This window comes from Salmo salar, chromosome ssa23 (genome assembly GCF_905237065.1).
Source record: "Salmo salar chromosome ssa23, Ssal_v3.1, whole genome shotgun sequence".
Classification (NCBI taxonomy): domain Eukaryota; kingdom Metazoa; phylum Chordata; class Actinopteri; order Salmoniformes; family Salmonidae; genus Salmo; species Salmo salar.
The window spans coordinates 47,620,814-47,638,890 of NC_059464.1; the positions used below are offsets into that span (position 1 = coordinate 47,620,814).

An 18,077-nucleotide genomic window follows, 5' to 3' on the forward strand; every position below is an offset into this window, starting at 1 on the left:
TATGAGTTATTATGGAGGCTTATAGTTAGTATCACAGCATATCACTTTAAGACATTACAACACTCATTAAAAACATTATAGATATGTACTTCATAGAAACTGTTACCCTTTATATATTCTAACCACTCTATTTAATGTATTCCATATTAAGGGTCCTAACCTAGGAACTAAAATATTTGTCTCGATTAACATTGTGTACTCTCCATCCCTCTAACCCCACCCTCCCTCTAACCCCTCCCCTCTGGCAGAACCAGGAAGTCCCTCCCCTCCACAAACTCTCTTCTGTGGAAACTAAACTGATCTGAATCTCTTTGTCGTCTGTCTGTGTGAGAGTGAACAACCGTCCAAATGGCTCAGCAGGGAGTTCTGCTGGACCAGGACCAGTTCTGTTGTTTTGTCTGTCTGGATCTACTGAAGGAGCCGGTGGTTATTCCCTGTGGACACAGTTACTGTAGGAGCTGTATTGAGGACTGCTGGGATAAGGATGTTGAGCAAGAGGTCTATAGCTGTCCTCAGTGCAGAGAGAACTTCACTCCAAGGCCTACTCTGAGGAAAAATAACATTTTGGCTGAGCTGGTGGAGAAACTGAAGAAGACAGGACTCCAAGCTGCTCCCCCTCCTGCTCTGTGCTGTGCTGGAGCTGGAGATGTGACATGTGATGTCTGCCCTGGGACCAGAAAGCAGAAAGCCCTCATGTCCTGTCTGGCATGTGTGGACTCTTACTGTGAGACTCACCTCAAACCTCACTATGAATCTCCTGCTTTCAAGAAGCACAAGCTGGTCAAAGCCACCGCACAACTACAGGAGAAGATCTGCTCTCATCATGGTAATCTGCTGGAGGTTTACTGTCGTACCGATCAGCAGTGTATCTGTCTGCTGTGTGTGATGGATGAACATAAAGGCCATGATACAGTGTCAGCTGCAGCAGAGAGGACTGAGAAACAGGTAAGACCAGAACAACTTGTTGGTGACTGTCTGATAAACAAAGAATTAAAGATACAGTAGAAACTAAGGCTGTTTGAATATGAGATCATTCAAATGAAATGGATCCCCAGCAGAACAAATATGGACACAAACCTTGATTATATAGATATGTTAACCTAGATTCTCCAAATATATCACCATTTTCTAAAGTCAAACACTATTATCATTCTGAATACTCTTTTGTGACTTCAAAGTTCAGTGTCAACCCTTGATACATTTTTGTCTACTGTTAAAACTATAATCATTCACATAGCAACGTAATAATATAATTTCACACAGATACATTTGAATCCTTCCTCTCTATGGGCCCTATGTCACATTACTATACTATTGATCTACTGGACAAATAAAGCTTGATAGCGCATTGAAGAGTGATTCTCCACAGAGGCAGCTGGGGATGAGTCAGCAGAAGGTCCAGCAGAGATTCCAGGAGCTCCAACAGGCTGTGGAGTCTTTCAAGGTGAGTATTGTTGACCAGAGGAGACACACCATTTCACTTCTCTCCTTCAGTGAGAGTGAGAGAGTGAGAGAGAGGCCCCTATCCAATCCCACTTACCCCACTGTGGGGAACAGGCTGTCTGGACCCCTTTCAGAGAATAGACTGCTTAATGTAACTGACGGGATATGAACCCAGGTCTACTGTGGGAGAAACCAACATCTTGACCATTATACCAAGAGAACATTCCCTATTGGGCCGTGATCACACTGATTTAGAAGTCGCAAGCGGGGCTACCTCATCACATAACCATGAGTAACCATGACTGACTCATGTCCCCTATACATTAACATGGACCTCTCTCTCTCTCAATTCAATTCAAAGATCTTTATTGGCATGGGAAACATATCTTTACTATGCCAAAGCAAGTGAAGTAGATAATAAACAATCACGAATGAACAGTAAACATTACACAATATTTATTTTCAAAAGAATAGAGACATTTCAAATGTTATTATTCAAGTGCATACAGAGAGAGCCATGCGCCAGACTTAGTTCTGGAGGTGAAATGGAAATGAATGAGGGAGAGTTAACCTCTATGGGCTAGGTGGGACGCAAGCGTCCCACCCGTGGTGCACTCCATCAACAGCAGGTGCATTTCAAGAGCGGCAAATTTGAATCCAAATAAATGTCAAAATTCAAATTTTTCAAACATACAACTATTTTACACCCTTTGAAAGATAAACATCTCCTTAATCTAACCACGTTTTACGATTTCAAAAAGGTTTTACGGCGAAAGCATAAATTTAGAGTATGTTAGGACAGTACATTTACAAGAGTTGTGTGTAATGTTTTGTCAATTCAAAGACAGGGTCACCAAAACCATAAAACCAGCTAAAATGATGCACTAACCTTTTACAATCTCCATCAGATGACACTCCTAGGACATTATGTTAGACAATGCATGCATTTTTAGTTGTATCAAGTTCATATTTATATCCAAAAACAGCGTTTTACTATGGCATTGATGTTGAGGAAATCGTTTCCCTCCAATAACCGGCAGTCAAGTCAGCACCACAAATTAAATAATTAAAATTAGAAAACATTGGTAAAATATTATATTGTCATTTAAAGAATTATAGATTTACATCTCTTGAACGCAATCAACTTGCCAGATTTAAAAATAACCTTACTGGGAAATCACACTTTGCAATAATCTGAGCACTGCGCCCAGAAAAATACGCGTTGCGATACAGACTAGACGTCATGTTGGGGAGATCTAAAATCGAAAATACTATGTAAATAATCCATTACCTTTGATTCTCTTCATCAGATGTCACTTCCAGGTATCACAGGTCCATAACGAATGTAGTTTTGTTCAAAAAAGCTCATCATTTATGTCCAAAAATCTCCGTCTTGTTAGCACATGATGTAAGCCAGCCGGACTTCTCGTCATGAACGAGGGGAAAAAAATATTTCCGTTCGTTCAAACATGTCAAACGTTGTATAGCATAAATCATTAGGGCCTTTTTTAACCAGAACATGAATAATATTCAAGGTGGACGACTGCATACTCTTTTATAACGTATTGGAACGAGGGTACCCAACATGAACTCGCGCGCCAGGTGTCTAATGGGACATCATCGTTCCATGGCTCTTGTTCGGTCAGATCTCCCTCCAGAAGACTCAAAACACTTTGTAAAGGCTGGTGACATCTAGTGGAAGCAATAGGAAGTGCCAAAATATTCCTCAGCCCCTGTGTTTTTCAATGGGATAGGTTTAAAGGTAATACAACACATCAGGTATCCACTTCCTGTCAGAAAATGTCTCAGGGTTTTGCCTGCCAAATGAGTTCTGTTATACTCACAGACACCATTCAAACAGTTTTAGAAACTTTAGAGTGTTTTCTATCCATATATAATAAGTATATGCATATTCTAGTTACTGGGTAGGATTAGTAACCAGATTAAATCGGGTAAAAAAAAATTATCCAGACGTGCAAATGCTGCCCCCTAGCCATAACAGGTTAACCACGTGGTATGGTTAAAGTTAATTAGAGGGATGCAGGGTCAAACCTATTGGCCAACTCGTAATGGAGTGGAGGCCTGGTCTGAAGAAAGTAACCCTGGGTGGGGGTTTTATTCGGAATGACAGAAAAAGGCTGTCTCATGACGCCAGGTCTTGTCTGTGTCCCTGGGGGCGTGGCGATGACTGAGTTAAGCTTTGAACAGAAATACAATTCTATCACATTAACATCAGTACATAGCCTCTCAACATATTCCAAACAGCTTTAATCTTATTAAATCTTATTAACATGTCTGGGAACCTGGTCAACAGCCAGTGGAATTTTATAGATACACCTCTCCTGAATCGAACCACGTTGTCCGATTTCAAAAAGGCTTTACAGCAAAAGCAAAACATTAGATTATGTTAGGAGAGTACCCAGCCAGAAATAATCACACTGCCATTTTCAAAGCAACTAGCATGCATCACAAATACGCTAAACACAGCTAAATGCAGCACTAACCTTTGACAATCTTCATCAGATGACACTCCTAGGACATCATGTTACACAATACATGCATTTTTTGTTCGATAAAGTTCATATTTATATATAAAAACAGCATTTTACATCGGCGCGTGACGTTCAGAAAATATTTTCCCTCAAATGCTTCCAGTGAATCAGCGCTACAATTTACTAAATTTCTATTCGAAAACATTGGTCAAATATAATATTGTCATTCAAAGAATTATAGATTAACATCTCGTGAATGCAACCGCATTGCCAGATTTAAAAATAACTTTACTGGGAAATCACACTTTGCAATAAACGAGGTGCTATGCTCAGAAAAATAGGCTAGGCGATACAGGTTAGCGCCATCTTGGAGTCATCTAAAATCAAATATACTATTGTAAATATTCACTTACCTTTGATTATCTTCATCAGAAGGCACTTCCAGGAATCCCAGGTCCACAACAAATGTAGTTTTGTTCGAAAAAGTTAATATTTTATGTCCCAATAGCTCCTTCTTGTTAGCGCGTTCCGAAGGCTACTCAAAATGTATGAGGCGCGCAGGACTTGTCGTCACGAATGTGCAAAAAAAATATATTTACTTTCGTCCAAACATGTCAAACGTTGTATAACATATATCTTTATGGCCTTTTTCAATCAGAGCTTCAATAATATTCAAGGCGGACAATTGCATTGTCTTACTAAATGTTTCGGAACGAAAGGGTACCCACGGGCGCCCGCGTCATAGTAGTAAGGGCCCTCCCCCTATGACCACATTTCCAGGCCTCTCGTTTGGTCAGTTTTTACCGAAGAAGACTCAAACCACTTTGTAAAGACTGTTGACATCTAGTGGAAGCCTTAGGAAGTGCTAAATGAATCCTAACTCATGGTGTGTTTCATAGGCAAAGTGTTGAACGTGATTCCACAAATCAGATTTCCACTTCCTGCATGGAATCTTCTCAGGTTTTTGCCTGCCATATGAGTTCTGTTATACTCACAGACACCATTCAAACAGTTTTAGAAACTTTAGAGTGTTTTCCATCCAAATCTACTAATTATATGCATATTCTAGTTACTGGGCAGGAGTAGTAACCAGATTAAATCGGGTACGTTTTTTATCCGGCCGTGCAAATACTGCCCCCTAGCCCCAACAGGTTAAATACAACCATTTACATGCAAGTCCCATAGCTGAGGCTATTATATAAACCTTAGTATGGTAATATGGTACTATTGTCTCCAATGGGTATCACAAAATTGTACCAAGCGGACCAGTTCGTAGATGGATTCTTCACCGATCTTTTATACCTTCTCCAGAACATAAATGTCGTTCAGTTCCCCAATTCTGTGAGTTGGAAGAATTTCCTTTGTCTCTCTATGAAACCCCTCTCTGTCTCAACTGGGTCATGCGGCAGGACATTCTCCTTTAGAATTTTACGACCGCCTACACAGGGCCTGGGTAGGGAGAGGTAGGTAGGGGGATGGTGCAAGGGGGAGGGGGTCAACTGTGCTCCCTGTTCCCAGAGCGAGGGCAATGTCATGACACTGGGAACAATGGGTTAACTGCCTTGTTCAGGGGCAGAGCGACAGATTTTTACCTTGTCAGCTTGGGGATTCAATTCAGCAACCTTTCGGTTACTGGCCCAGCGCTCTAACCACTAGGCTACCTGCTGCCCGGCCCAATGCTCTAACCAGTAGGCTACCTGTCGCCCGGCCAAACGCTCTAACCACTAGACTACCTGCTGCCCTTTCACAGAGGTCTAGTTTACATTTACATGTGAGTCATTTAGCAGACACTCTTATCCAGAGCCACCAGGGTTAAGAGCCCAAATCTGCCAAAAAAGGCGTTTTACAGATTTTCACCTAGTCTGCTCGGGGATTCGAACCAGCCACCTTTCAGTTACTGCCCAACATTCTTAACCACTAGATTACAAACCACTAAATGTTAAACACAAAGTCAAATGGTCGTAGATAAATGGTAAGCTGGTTAAATAAAAGACTGCTGTTATAACTTTCAGACTGCCATTGTTTTGGGGAAATAGGGACATGTCTATTTCTCCAATTACCTCTAATAGATGTATTTATTTTAATGGTTTGTAGTTCTACACCATTTTAATCAGGATAACTTATTGTTTCTAATGATGTAAGTTTGAGCAGCTTAGTTATGGTATGTCTGTTTATTTCACTAAATATCTCACAATGTGTAAACTTAGATGTATTCATGTCTGACACCATTTTAATCAGGATAATCTTATCTTTCTAATGACATAAGGTTGGGCAGCGTCCTCTGCTGTCATCGATCGCTGACCAGAAATAGTCAGAAGTTGCCCGTTTTTTCCTACTTCCTGGTAATGCAGACATAAACACACTTGACACCATCGAGGTGCAGATGTTTACTTTCTATACCAGTTGTTATTTTTCAGTTTGGTCCTAAGAACAGGTTTTAGTGGTAAAATAAAGAGGTAGACATTTTTTGGTGCCATTTAGGTGAAATGGAATTGGGTTTGTGGCTGGATCAGCAGAACTTCATCATGTGGCCGGAGAGACTGAATACAGTAGGGATTTCTATGCTGCAGTACTGAGGGCCTGGCAGCTGCTGAGACCCACACAAGAGGGGGGTATGGGAAGAGCCCATCTTCCACAATCCACTGATCACTCGGGTTTGGTGGACCTGGAGAGCAGGGTGGCAGCGTTCTGACTCAAAGCAGCACAGCGGCTACTGTACCGTACGGAGGTGGGCTTAGCGGGAGTGAAGGGGCATCAGTGGCGGAGGGTTGTGGGGGCTGAGAGCATGGCAGGGTATAGGTGGAGGGTGCTCTATAAGCTCCCAGTGCTGGAAAGGTCAGGGGTCATCCAGTGGGGGTATTACATGGAGCCCTGGACACCAATAGCTGGTTGGCTCAGGTTGACCTGGGAGTTGGGGAGGGGTGTCCGTTTTCTACAATGACAGACTGTTCATCAGGTTTTTTCTGTGTTGCCAGGGTAATGCTATTACTGTTGACACCTTAGGGTTGCGTTTGAGTTTTACAAAATGATCAACATTGTAGAGATGTTTCAGGAGGTATGGGGGCTCAGGGGGGCTGTCTGTACGGCTGTAGAGGAGGGGCTGTCTGTACGGCTGGAGAGGAGGGGCTGTCTGTACGGCTTGAGAGGAGGGGCTGTCTGTACGGCTTGAGAGGAGGGGTTGGCTGTTCGGTTGGAATGTGGTGCTGGATGGTGTATTGTACTGTGATGTTGAGTACTGTATAATGTGATTGTGTGGAGGTTGTGGTGGCACCCAATGTGTTTTTAGGAGGGGGGGGGTGTTAGTGTAATGAGGATGACAAGTAAGTGTCTCTGTCTCTCTCTCTCTGTGTCTCTCTCTCTATCTCTCTTAACAGCGCTCTGCACAGGCAGCAGTGGAGGACAGTGATCAGATCTTTACTGAGCTGATCCGCTCCATTGAGAGAAGGAGCTCTGAGGTGAAGGAGCTGATCAGAGCCCAAGAGAAGGCTCAAGTGAGTCAAGCTGAAGGACTCCTGGAGCAACTGAAGCAGGAGATGAGGAAGAGAAGCACTGAGCTGGAGCAGCTCTCACACACAGAGGATCACATCCATTTCCTCCAGGTAACTAAACTGCCTTGTTACATGTGATATGAAATTAACTTAATGTGAAACTATTTATCTGAATCATTATGTTGTCCTGTCTGTCTCTCTTTCCCTCTCTCCCTCTCTCTGTCTGCACCCTCTCTCTGTCCCTCTCTCTCCCTCTGTCCCTCTCTCTCTCTCTCTCTGTGTCCCTCTTTCTCTCTCTGTGTCCCTCTTTCTCTCTCTGTGTCCCTTTTTCTATCTCTGTCCCTCTCTCTCTCTGTCCCTCTCTCTGTCCCTCTCTCTCTCTGTCCCTCTCTCTCTCTGTCCCTCTCTCTCTCTGTCCCTCTCTCTCTGTCTCTCTCACACTCTCTCTCTCTCTGTCCCTCTCCCTCTCTCTCTCTCTCTCTCCAGAGTTATCAGTCTCTCTCCAGTATCAGTGTATCTTCAGACTTACCCAGCATCGTTGTCAGTCCTCTTCAGTACTTTGGAGATGTGAGTAAGACTGTGTCTGAACTGAGAGAGAAACTAGAAGACTTCCTTAAAGGAGAATGGACCAAGATCTCCACTACAGGTGTGTTGAAAACAATAAGAACATCAACTTTAGACCATTGAAAGTTCCCTACTAGTCATATACATGTGGAATATGGTATGATGATAACATTCCCTCTCTCTGTCAATGTGTTTGTGTGTCTGTAGTGAATATAGTGGATGTTTTACTGCCTCCAGAGCCCAAGACCAGAGAACAGTTGTTACAATGTGAGTCTCTTTATTGTGAAGTAACTAACAGTCTCTTTTTACTGACACTCCTAACAATCCCTCTAGAAATATATAGCATTAGTAGATCTAATCAAAGACCGGGTATCTCTCTGACTCCTCATATTTCGCTAATTTGATCTCTGCTGTGCTCTAATCAAAGACAGGGTAGATACAGTATCTGACTTAACTTATTGTGCTGACTCCCCTCATTGGTCTCTGCTCTGCTCTTCTCCCAGATTCCTGTCAGCTCACACTGGACCCAAACACAGCAAACACACTCCTCTCTCTGTCTGAAGGGAACAGAAAGGTGACCTGTACAGACAAAGACCGAACATATCCTGACCATGGAGACAGATTCACCAAACAGAGGCAGGTTCTGTGTAGAGAGGGTCTGTCTGGTCGCTGTTACTGGGAGGTGAAGTGGACTGGTGATGTTTATACAGCAGTCTCATATAAAGACATCAGCAGAACAGGGTCAGGTGGTGGATTTGGACACAATAACAAGTCCTGGAGTTTACAGTACGATAGAGGTAGTTATTGTTTCAGACACAATAATGTTTTGACTAAAGTATCAGGCCCTCAGTCCTCCAGAGTAGGAGTGTACCTGGATCACAAGGCAGGTACTCTGTCCTTCTACAGTGTCTCTGACACAATGACCCTCCTCCACAGTGTCCAGACCACATTCACTCAGCCCCTCTATCCTGGGTTTAGGCTCTATGGTACTGCTGAGCTGGTTAACCTCTTAGTGACCCCTTGGAGATAGTATCCCGTTAACGGACAAAATAGCAGGGCGAGGAATTCAAAACTACAAAAATCTCATAATTCAAATTTCTCACACATACAAGATTTATACACCATTTTAAAGATAAGATTCTCGTTAATCCAACCACAGTGTCTGATTTCAAAAAGGCTTTATGGCGAAAGCAAAACATTAGATTATGTTAGGACATCACCTTGACAAGAATAACCACACAGCCATTTTCCTAGCAAGGAGATGCGTCACAAATACATGATAGATAGCTAAAATTAGGCACTAACCTTTGACGATCTTCATCAGATGACACTCATAGGACATCATGTTACACAATACATGTATGTTTTGTTCGATCAAGTTCATATTTATATCTAAAAACCCCATTTTACATTGGCGCGTAATGTTCAGAAATATTTTGCCTCCAAAACTTCCGGTGAATGAGCACAATGAGCACACATATTACAGAAATACTCATCATAAACGTTGACAAAATATATAACAATTACTTAAAGAATTATAGATACACTTCTCCTTAATGCTACCGCTGTGTCAGATTTCAAAATAACTTTACGGAGAAAGCACATTGTTCAATATTCTGAGTACAGAGTTCAGCCATCAATGCAAGCTATACAGCTAGCCGCCAAGTCATGGCATCAACAAAACTCTAAATTAGTGTTATAAATCTTTCCTTACCTTTGCTGATCTTCGGCGGAATGCACTCGCAGGACTCCCACTTCCACAAGAAATGTTCATTTGTTCGATAAAGTCCCAAATTTATGTCCAAATACCTCAGTTTTATTGGCGCGTCCAGAACACTATTCCAAAGGCACTATGCGGGAGCGCCAAACAATAGACGAAAAGTCGAAAAGTTCCATTACCGTTTGTAGAAACATGTCAAACGATGTTTACAATCAATCCTTTTAACATACATAATCGATAATATTCCAACCGGACAATAGCGTATTCCTTACAGAAGAAAAAAAAAATGCTAGCCATGCGTGAATGCGCATGAAGTAACTACATGACCTGAGACAGTCCACTGCTTGAACCGGCTGTTATTACCTCAAAATTCACCATAGAATCCTCAAACAACTTTCTAAAGACTGTTGACATCTAGTGGAAGCCTTAGGAAGTGCAATATGACCAAGTTAACACTACAAATTCAATAATAAATCATTAAAAAAACTACAACCTCAGATTTCCCACTTCCTGGTTGGATTTGTCTCAGGTTTTTGCCTGCCATATGAGTTCTGTTATACTCACAGACATCATTCAAACAGTTTTAGAAACTTCAGAGTGTTTTCTATCCAAATCTACTAATAATATGCATATCCTACCTTCTGAGTCTGAGTAGGAGGCAGTTTAATTTGGGCACCGTTTTCATCCGAATGTGAAAATACTGCCCCCTATCCTTAACATGTTTTAAACTGCAGTAGGGTCCACATAGATACTAGTCATGCTGGTGTAGTCTATAGCTGAGCTGGTTAAACTGTAGTAGGGTCCACATAGATACTAGTCATGCTGGTGTAGTCTATAGCTGAGCTGGTTAAACTGTAGTAGGGTCCACATAGATACTAGTCATGCTGGTGTAGTCTATAGCTGAGCTGGTTAAACTGTAGTAGGATCCACATAGATACTAGTCATGCTGGTGTAGTCTATAGCTGAGCTGGTTAAACTGTAGTAGGGTCCACATAGATACTAGTCATGCTGGTGTAGTCTATAGCTGAGCTGGTTAAACTGTAGTAGGGTCCACATAGATACTAGTCATGCTGGTGTAGTCTATAGCTGAGCTGGTTAAACTGTAGTAGGGTCCACATAGATACTAGTCATGCTGGTGTAGACTATAGCTGAGCTGGTTAAACTGTAGTAGGGTCCACATAGATACTAGTCATGCTGGTGTAGTCTATAGCTGAGCTGGTTAAACTGTAGTAGGGTCCACATAGATACTAGTCATGCTGGTGTAGTCTATAGCTGATCTGGTTAAACTGTAGTAGGGTCCACATAGATACTAGTCATGCTGGTGTAGTCTATAGCTGAGCTGGTTAAACTGTAGTAGGGTCCACATAGATACTAGTCATGCTGGTGTAGTCTATAGCTGAGCTGGTTAAACTGTAGTAGGGTCCACATAGATACTAGTCATGCTGTGTAGTCTATAGCTGAGCTGGTTAAACTGTAGTAGGGTCCACATAGATACTAGTCATGCTGGTGTAGTCTATAGCTGAGCTGGTTAAACTGTAGTAGGGTCCACATAGATACTAGTCATGCTGGTGTAGTCTATAGCTGAGCTGGTTAAACTGTAGTAGGGTCCACATAGATACTAGTCATGCTGGTGTAGTCTATAGCTGAGCTGGTTAAACTGTAGTAGGGTCCACATAGATACTAGTCATGCTGGTGTAGTCTATAGCTGAGCTGGTTAAACTGTAGTAGGGTCCACATAGTTACTAGTCATGCTGGTGTAGTCTATAGCTGAGCTGGTTAAACTGTAGTAGGGTCCACATAGATACTAGTCATGCTGGTGTAGTCTATAGCTGATCTGGTTAAACTGTAGTAGGGTCCACATAGATACTAGTCATGCTGGTGTAGTCTATAGCTGAGCTGGTTAAACTGTAGTAGGGTCCACATAGATACTAGTCATGCTGGTGTAGTCTATAGCTGAGCTGGTTAAACTGTAGTAGGGTCCACATAGATACTAGTCATGCTGGTGGTGATGGTCCCCAGATGTGATGATTCATTCTACTCTGTTTTATGTACAATGATTTAACTGATTTGATCTTCAGATGTTCTGAATTAAAATAAACATTCAATGTATTCATATTTATTATAGTGCAATGTTTTAATCTTGTACATTTCCATGAATCATGATGTATGATGTTGATGTATATTGATTGTCATTCAGAACCATTGATATGTTTTCTCAATTGGTCAAGTTTTCCATAGTGGCGTTGAACAGATAGAAACTAAACTACATGGACTGGTTTCCTGGACATGGAACAGATAGTAACTAAACTATATGGACTGGTTTCCTGGACATGGATCAGATAGTAACTAAACTATATGGACTGGTTTCCTGGACATGGAACAGATAGTAACTAAACTATATGGACTGGTTTCCTGGACATGGATCAGATAGTAACTAAACTATATGGACTGGTTTCCTGGACATGGAACAGATAGTAACTAAACTATATGGACTGGTTTCCTGGACATGGAACAGATAGTAACTAAACTATATGGACTGGTTTCCTGGACATGGAACAGATAGTAACTAAACTATATGGACTGGTTTCCTGGACATGGAACAGATTAAGTGTGAAAAAAGAATGTTCAATGTAGATGTCCAGGAAACCGGCCCTAAATTTGTCATCTTTCATCCTCCCATACTGCTCAGTCCAGCACCATTAAACCTGTCCAGCAGGTGGTGCTATTGACCAAACAATAAAACCAGCAGATATCTTGACTTGCCACTCAGTATATCAGTAATGTTCAGAATAGTACTTTAATATCATTGGAGATTGATGGTCTTTTTAATCCACTATCCAGAGTCAGGAACAGATGAAGTTAGGTCTGCTACTGTTCAGTGATTAAATATGATTTATGGTGATGGGAAATAAAAAATCCAACACTAAACTTAATCTAGTAATAGTTTTCCTTTGTTATTTATTCCAAGGTGTGTCTTTAACTTGTAAACGGATTGTGTGGAGGTGAGCTAGTGGTGTGGCTGATAGAATAGAATTTAAAGGGAGGCGGGAGGAAGAGGGGAGGAGTGAAGGGCTGTTCAAGAAACCAGATGAGGAAGAGTAAGATGTTCAGCGGAATTACTGTCTCTGTTCCAAATGGTTCCCTATTCCCTACGTAGTACACTATGGTGCTTCTGACCAGATTTGACCTGATTTACCATTTCGGATAGTTTCTGGAACGCACGAACAAAACGCCGCTATTCGGATATAACGATGGATTATTTTGGACCAAACCAACATTTGTTATTGAAGTAGCAGTCCTGGGAGTGCATTCTGATGAAGACAACAAAAGGTAATCAAACTTTTATAATAGTAAATCTGATTTTGGTGAAGGCTAAACTTGCCGGGTGTCTAAATAGCTAGCCCGTGATGGCTGGGCTATGTACTTAGAATATTGCAAAATGTGGTTTCACCAAAAAGCTATTTTAAAATCGGACATATCGGGTGCATAGAGGAGTTCTGTATCTATAATTCTTAAAATAATTGTTATGCTTTTTGTGAACGTATATCGTGAGTAATTTAGTAAATTGTTAGTAAATTCCCCGGAAGTTTGCGGGGGTATGCTAGTTCTGAACGTCACATGCTAATGTAAAAAGCTGTTTTTTGATATAAATATGAACTGGATTGAACAAAACATGCATGTATTGTATAACATAATGTCCTAGGTGTGTCATCTGATGAAGATCATCAAAGGTTAGTGCTGCATTTAGCTGTCTTCTGGGTTTTTGTGACATTATATGCTAGCTTGAAAAATGGGTGTCTGATTATTTCTGGCTGGGTACTCTGCTGACATAATCTAATGTTTTGCTTTCGCTGTAAAGCCTTTTTGAAATCGGACAGTGTGGTTAGATTAACGAGAGTCTTGTCTTTAAAATGCTGTGAAATAGTCATATGTTTGAAAAATTGAAGTATTTCGCGCCACGCCCATCATTGGATATTGGAGCAGGTGTTCCGCTAGCGGAACGTCTAGATGTAGAGGTTAACTGAAGAGGAAACGTTTATATTAACTTGAATTATTATTCTAATAGTCTGTTGATCAAAACATCATGAACATCCTCTGTTGTCTGTCTAGAAACAGTGCTGTTAAAGATACTGCTTTGTGTTTTGTCATCAGAGAAAAGTTCAAACCAGGTTTATTCAGCCCACTGGATGCTGCATCTGCATAGCTTGTAAATAACCAATAAGCATTTATACAGTACCAGTCAAACGCTTGGACACAAGGAAATTCTAATCAAGTAAGGGAGAAGAGACTTTCAATTTCCTCAAACAATCAACCTTTAATATTGATTCATTATTGCAATAATGGAGCTGGTCAACGACCTCCCGTAGGTGATCATTGAGAGCCCAATAATACAGAAAATACAAAACAGCTTAGTCGTGGTTGGTTCCACCCTCCCCGGCAGATCGGAGCATCATGAGCTACGTTGTTTTCTCCTTGTGGTTATGTGTATCAGGTCTGTGAGGTCATAGCGCAAAAACAAGTGATAATGTCAGATCCGTTAGTCCTTTCTCTACCAAGCTAGCCTCTGTTCTCTTCATATCTCCACACAGATGTGCCACCTGTAAAATACGATAATAACAGGATGGGCTGAAGAACTGTGGTCACTCTCAGAGGCTCTTTGTCTTATGCAGTGTGACCAAGTTACTCAGAAGCAAACATGATTGAAAACAATACAGGTCTATTCTGTTCCTCAAGTTTATCTCTATTCGATGTACTTGACCACACACCTAGACCAGTTTAACCACATGCCTAGACCAGCTGCGGGGAGTGAACGTGGAAGAGAGGAACCAACCCCAGTCGGGGGAAGTGGTTAAACTATAGTTTCACTCCTCCATATGTGCACAGCAATATGCCTTATTTATTCCTATAAGCAGAGATTTCTTTACCATCTCTAAGCCCCTATACTAAAGTCCTATTATCAAACTACACATAGTCTATAGCATCTAATAGATCAAGGCGTAGGGTGGCTACTTTGAAGAATCTAAAAGAAAGTTTGATTTGTTTAACACTTTTTTGGTTACTACATGATTCCATATGTGTTATTTCATTGTTTTGATGTCTTCACTATTATTCTACAATGTGGAAAACAGTTTTTTTTTAAAACTTGAATGAGTATGTGTTCAAACTTTTCACGGGTAGTGTACACTACTATCGTACACTACACTACCGTTCAAACGTTTGGGGTCACGTAGAAATGTCAAATTGGCCTTCTAGGCAGAGTTGCAAAGAAAAAGCCATATCTCAGACTGGCCAATAAAAAGAAAAGATTAAGATATGCAAAATAACACAGACACTGGACAGAGGAACTCTGTACCTTGACTAATCAAATTATTCCATGTATATAATTGTCTTTTTTTCCCCTTCTGTGTAGCCAGATGAAACTTCCTGCTGACCAACCAATCACATCAAAGCACTCCCTGCTGCCTGGTGTGCTCTCTCGGGAGACCATCCCTACGAGCAAAAGACGTTGAAAAAACACATCTTTGTTTACTTTGCTCAATGGGATCCTTCCAAATGTCCTTTTGTTGATCTTGAGTGAAGCCTGGGTGTCCAAGGCTACCGATGTGGAGCCTGGGTTGGTGGTGATCACAGGTCAAATCAAATCAAATCAAATCAAATCAAATGTATTTATATAGCCCTTCGTACATCAGCTGATATCTCAAAGTGCTGTACGGAAACCCAGCCTAAAACCCCAAACAGCAAGCAATGCATGTGAAAGAAGCACGGTGGCTAGGAAAAACTCCCTAGGAAAAACTCCCTAGAAAGGCAAAAACCTAAGAAGAAACCTAGAGAGGAACCAGGCTATGAGGGGTGGCCAGTCCTCTTCTGGCTGTGCCGGGTGGCTATTATAACAGAACATGGTCAAGATGTTAAAATGTTCATAAATGACCAGCATGGTCAAATAATAATACTCATAGTAGTTGTCGAGGGTGCAACAAGCACGTCCGGTGAACAGGTCAGGGTTCCATAGCCGAGGGCAGAACAGTTGAAACTGGAGCAGCAGCACGGCCAGGTGGACTGGGGACAGCAAGGAGTCATCATGCCAGGTAGTCCTGAGGCATGGTCCTAGGGCTCAGGTCCTCCGAGAGAAAGACAGAAAGAGAGAATCAGAGAGAGCATATTTAAATTCACACAGGACACCGGATAAGACAAGAGAAATACTCCAGATGTAACAGACTGACCCTAGCCCCCCGACACATAAACTACTGCAGCATAAATACTGGAGGCTGAGACAGGAGAGATCAGAAGACACTGTGGCCGCATCCGATGATACCCCCGGACAGGGCCAAACAGGCAGGATATAACCCCACCCACTTTGCCAAAGCACAGCCCCCACACCACTAGAGGGATGTCTACAACCACCAACTTACCGTCCTAGGACAAGGCCGAGTATAGCCCACAAAGATCTCCGCCATGGCACAACCCAAGGGGGGGCGCCAACCCAGACAGGAAGACCACGTCAGTGACTCAACCCACTCAAGTGACACACCCCTCCCATGGACGGCATGGAAGAACACCAGTAAGCCAGGTGAGTGCTGTTTCACAATGTTTCACAATGAGGTTGCAACAGGAAGCTGGATGGTACATCCTGAATAAAAGAGCTGCAGTTAGTTTCAGAGCGGGTGGCAAGGAATAAGTTAGTCCAAAATATTTCTAAAACTTAAAGCATTGTATTTGGGACAAATCATTCACTAAACCCTAAACCTCAACTAAATCTTGTAATAGATAATGTGGATATTGAACAAGTTGATCAACAAAGCAGGTCCTACAGGCTCTAGTTTTGTTGCACCTGGACTACTGTTCAGTCGTGTGGTCTGGTGCTACAAAGAGGGACTTAGGAAAATTACAATTGGCTCAGAACAGGGCAGCACGGCTGGCCCTTGGATGTACACAGAGACATAACATTAACTATATGCATGTCAATCTCTCTTGGCTCAAAGTGAAGGAGAGATTCACTTCATCACTACTTGTATTTATGAGAGGTATTGACATGTTGAATGCACCAAGCTGTCTGTATACCCCACAAGACATGTCACCAGTGGTCTCTTCACAGTCCCCAAGTCCATAACAGACTATGGGAAGCAACACAAACACATACACATGGATTTTGTGTTATAGATATATGGTAGTAGAGTAGAGGCCTGAGGGCACACACTTAATATGTTGTGAAATCTGTTGTGAATGTATTGCAATGTTTTTAAAATGTGTAACTGCCTTAATTTTGCTGGACCCCAGGAAGAGTGGCTGCTGCCTCGGCAGGAACTAATGGGGATCCATAATAATCCCCAGGAAGAGTAGCTGTTGCCTTGGCAGGAACTAATGGGGATCCATAATAAACCCCAGGAAGAGTAGCTGCAGCCTTGGCAGGAACTAATGGGGATCCTTAATAAACCCCAGGAAGAGTAGCTGCTGCCTTGGTAGGAACTAATGGGGATCCATAATAAACCCCAGGAAGAGTAGCTGTTGCCTTGGCAGGAACTAATGGGGATCCATAATAAACCCCAGGAAGAGTAGCTGCTGCCTTGGCAGGAACTAATGGGGATCCATAATAAACCCCAGGAAGAGTAGCTGCTGCCTTGGCAGGAACTAATGGGGATCCATAATAAACCCCAGGAAGAGAAAGATGTTCAGGGGAATTACTGTCTCTGTTCCAAATGCTTCCCTATTCCCTACGTAGTACACTATGGTGCTTCTGACCAGGTCTAAAGTAGTGTTCTACATAGGGAATAGAGTGTAGATGTATTACAATATCATGCTTTAGTGTTTGGCACAACAATACATTTGCTCTCCACCCTCCCACTTCATGTCTGTCATCCCCCAGTTCTGTTAAGACTTCCTCTCATTGAACTGGGCCTCGTTCTAAATGGTCACTTTGTATTGATAGTCCATAATGGGCTTTACTATGGTTCTACATACAGTATCTGTATAGATAGTCCATACTGGTCTTTACTATGGTTCTACATACAGTATCTGTATTGATAGTCCATACTGGGCTTTACTATGGTTCTACATACAGTATCTGTATTGATAGTCCATACTGGACTTTACTATGGTTCTACATACAGTATCTGTATTGATAGTCCATACTGGGCTTTACTATGGTTCTACATACAGTATCTGTATTGATAGTCCATACTGGGCTTTACTATGGTTCTACATACAGTATCTGTATTGATAGTCCATACTGGTCTTTACTATGGTTCTACATACAGTATCTGTATTGATAGTCCATACTTGTCTTTACTATGGTTCTTCATACAGTATCTGTGTTGATAGTCCATACTGGTCTTTACTATGGTTCTACATACAGTATCTGTATTGATAGTCCAT

The 18,077-nt window shown here is 41.9% G+C and overlaps 1 protein-coding gene across 1 annotated transcript; it reads left to right on the forward strand.

Moving 5' to 3' along the window:
- Positions 1-250: 250 nt before the first annotated feature.
- Positions 251-9,212, forward strand: LOC106591377 (tripartite motif-containing protein 16). The gene is made up of 6 exons (XM_045706319.1): positions 251-945; positions 1,370-1,444; positions 7,310-7,534; positions 7,910-8,069; positions 8,195-8,254; positions 8,491-9,212. Exons 1-6 carry the CDS (start codon positions 349-351, stop codon positions 9,015-9,017), a joined length of 1,644 nt encoding a protein of 547 aa, XP_045562275.1. The 5' UTR covers positions 251-348; the 3' UTR covers positions 9,018-9,212.
- Positions 9,213-18,077: the final 8,865 nt, after the last annotated feature.

What these genes read in the sequence shown, in the direction of transcription:
- LOC106591377 (XM_045706319.1), top strand. Translation starts at nt 349, where the DNA reads ATGGCTCAGCAGGGAGTTCTGCTGGACCAGGACCAGTTCTGTTGTTTT. An exon ending in CAGAGAGGACTGAGAAACAG is followed by an intron (nt 946 to 1,369) that starts GTAAGACCAGAA and finishes GATTCTCCACAG; the next exon opens with AGGCAGCTGGGGATGAGTCA. An exon ending in CAGAGAACAGTTGTTACAAT is followed by an intron (nt 8,255 to 8,490) that starts GTGAGTCTCTTT and finishes CTCTTCTCCCAG; the next exon opens with ATTCCTGTCAGCTCACACTG.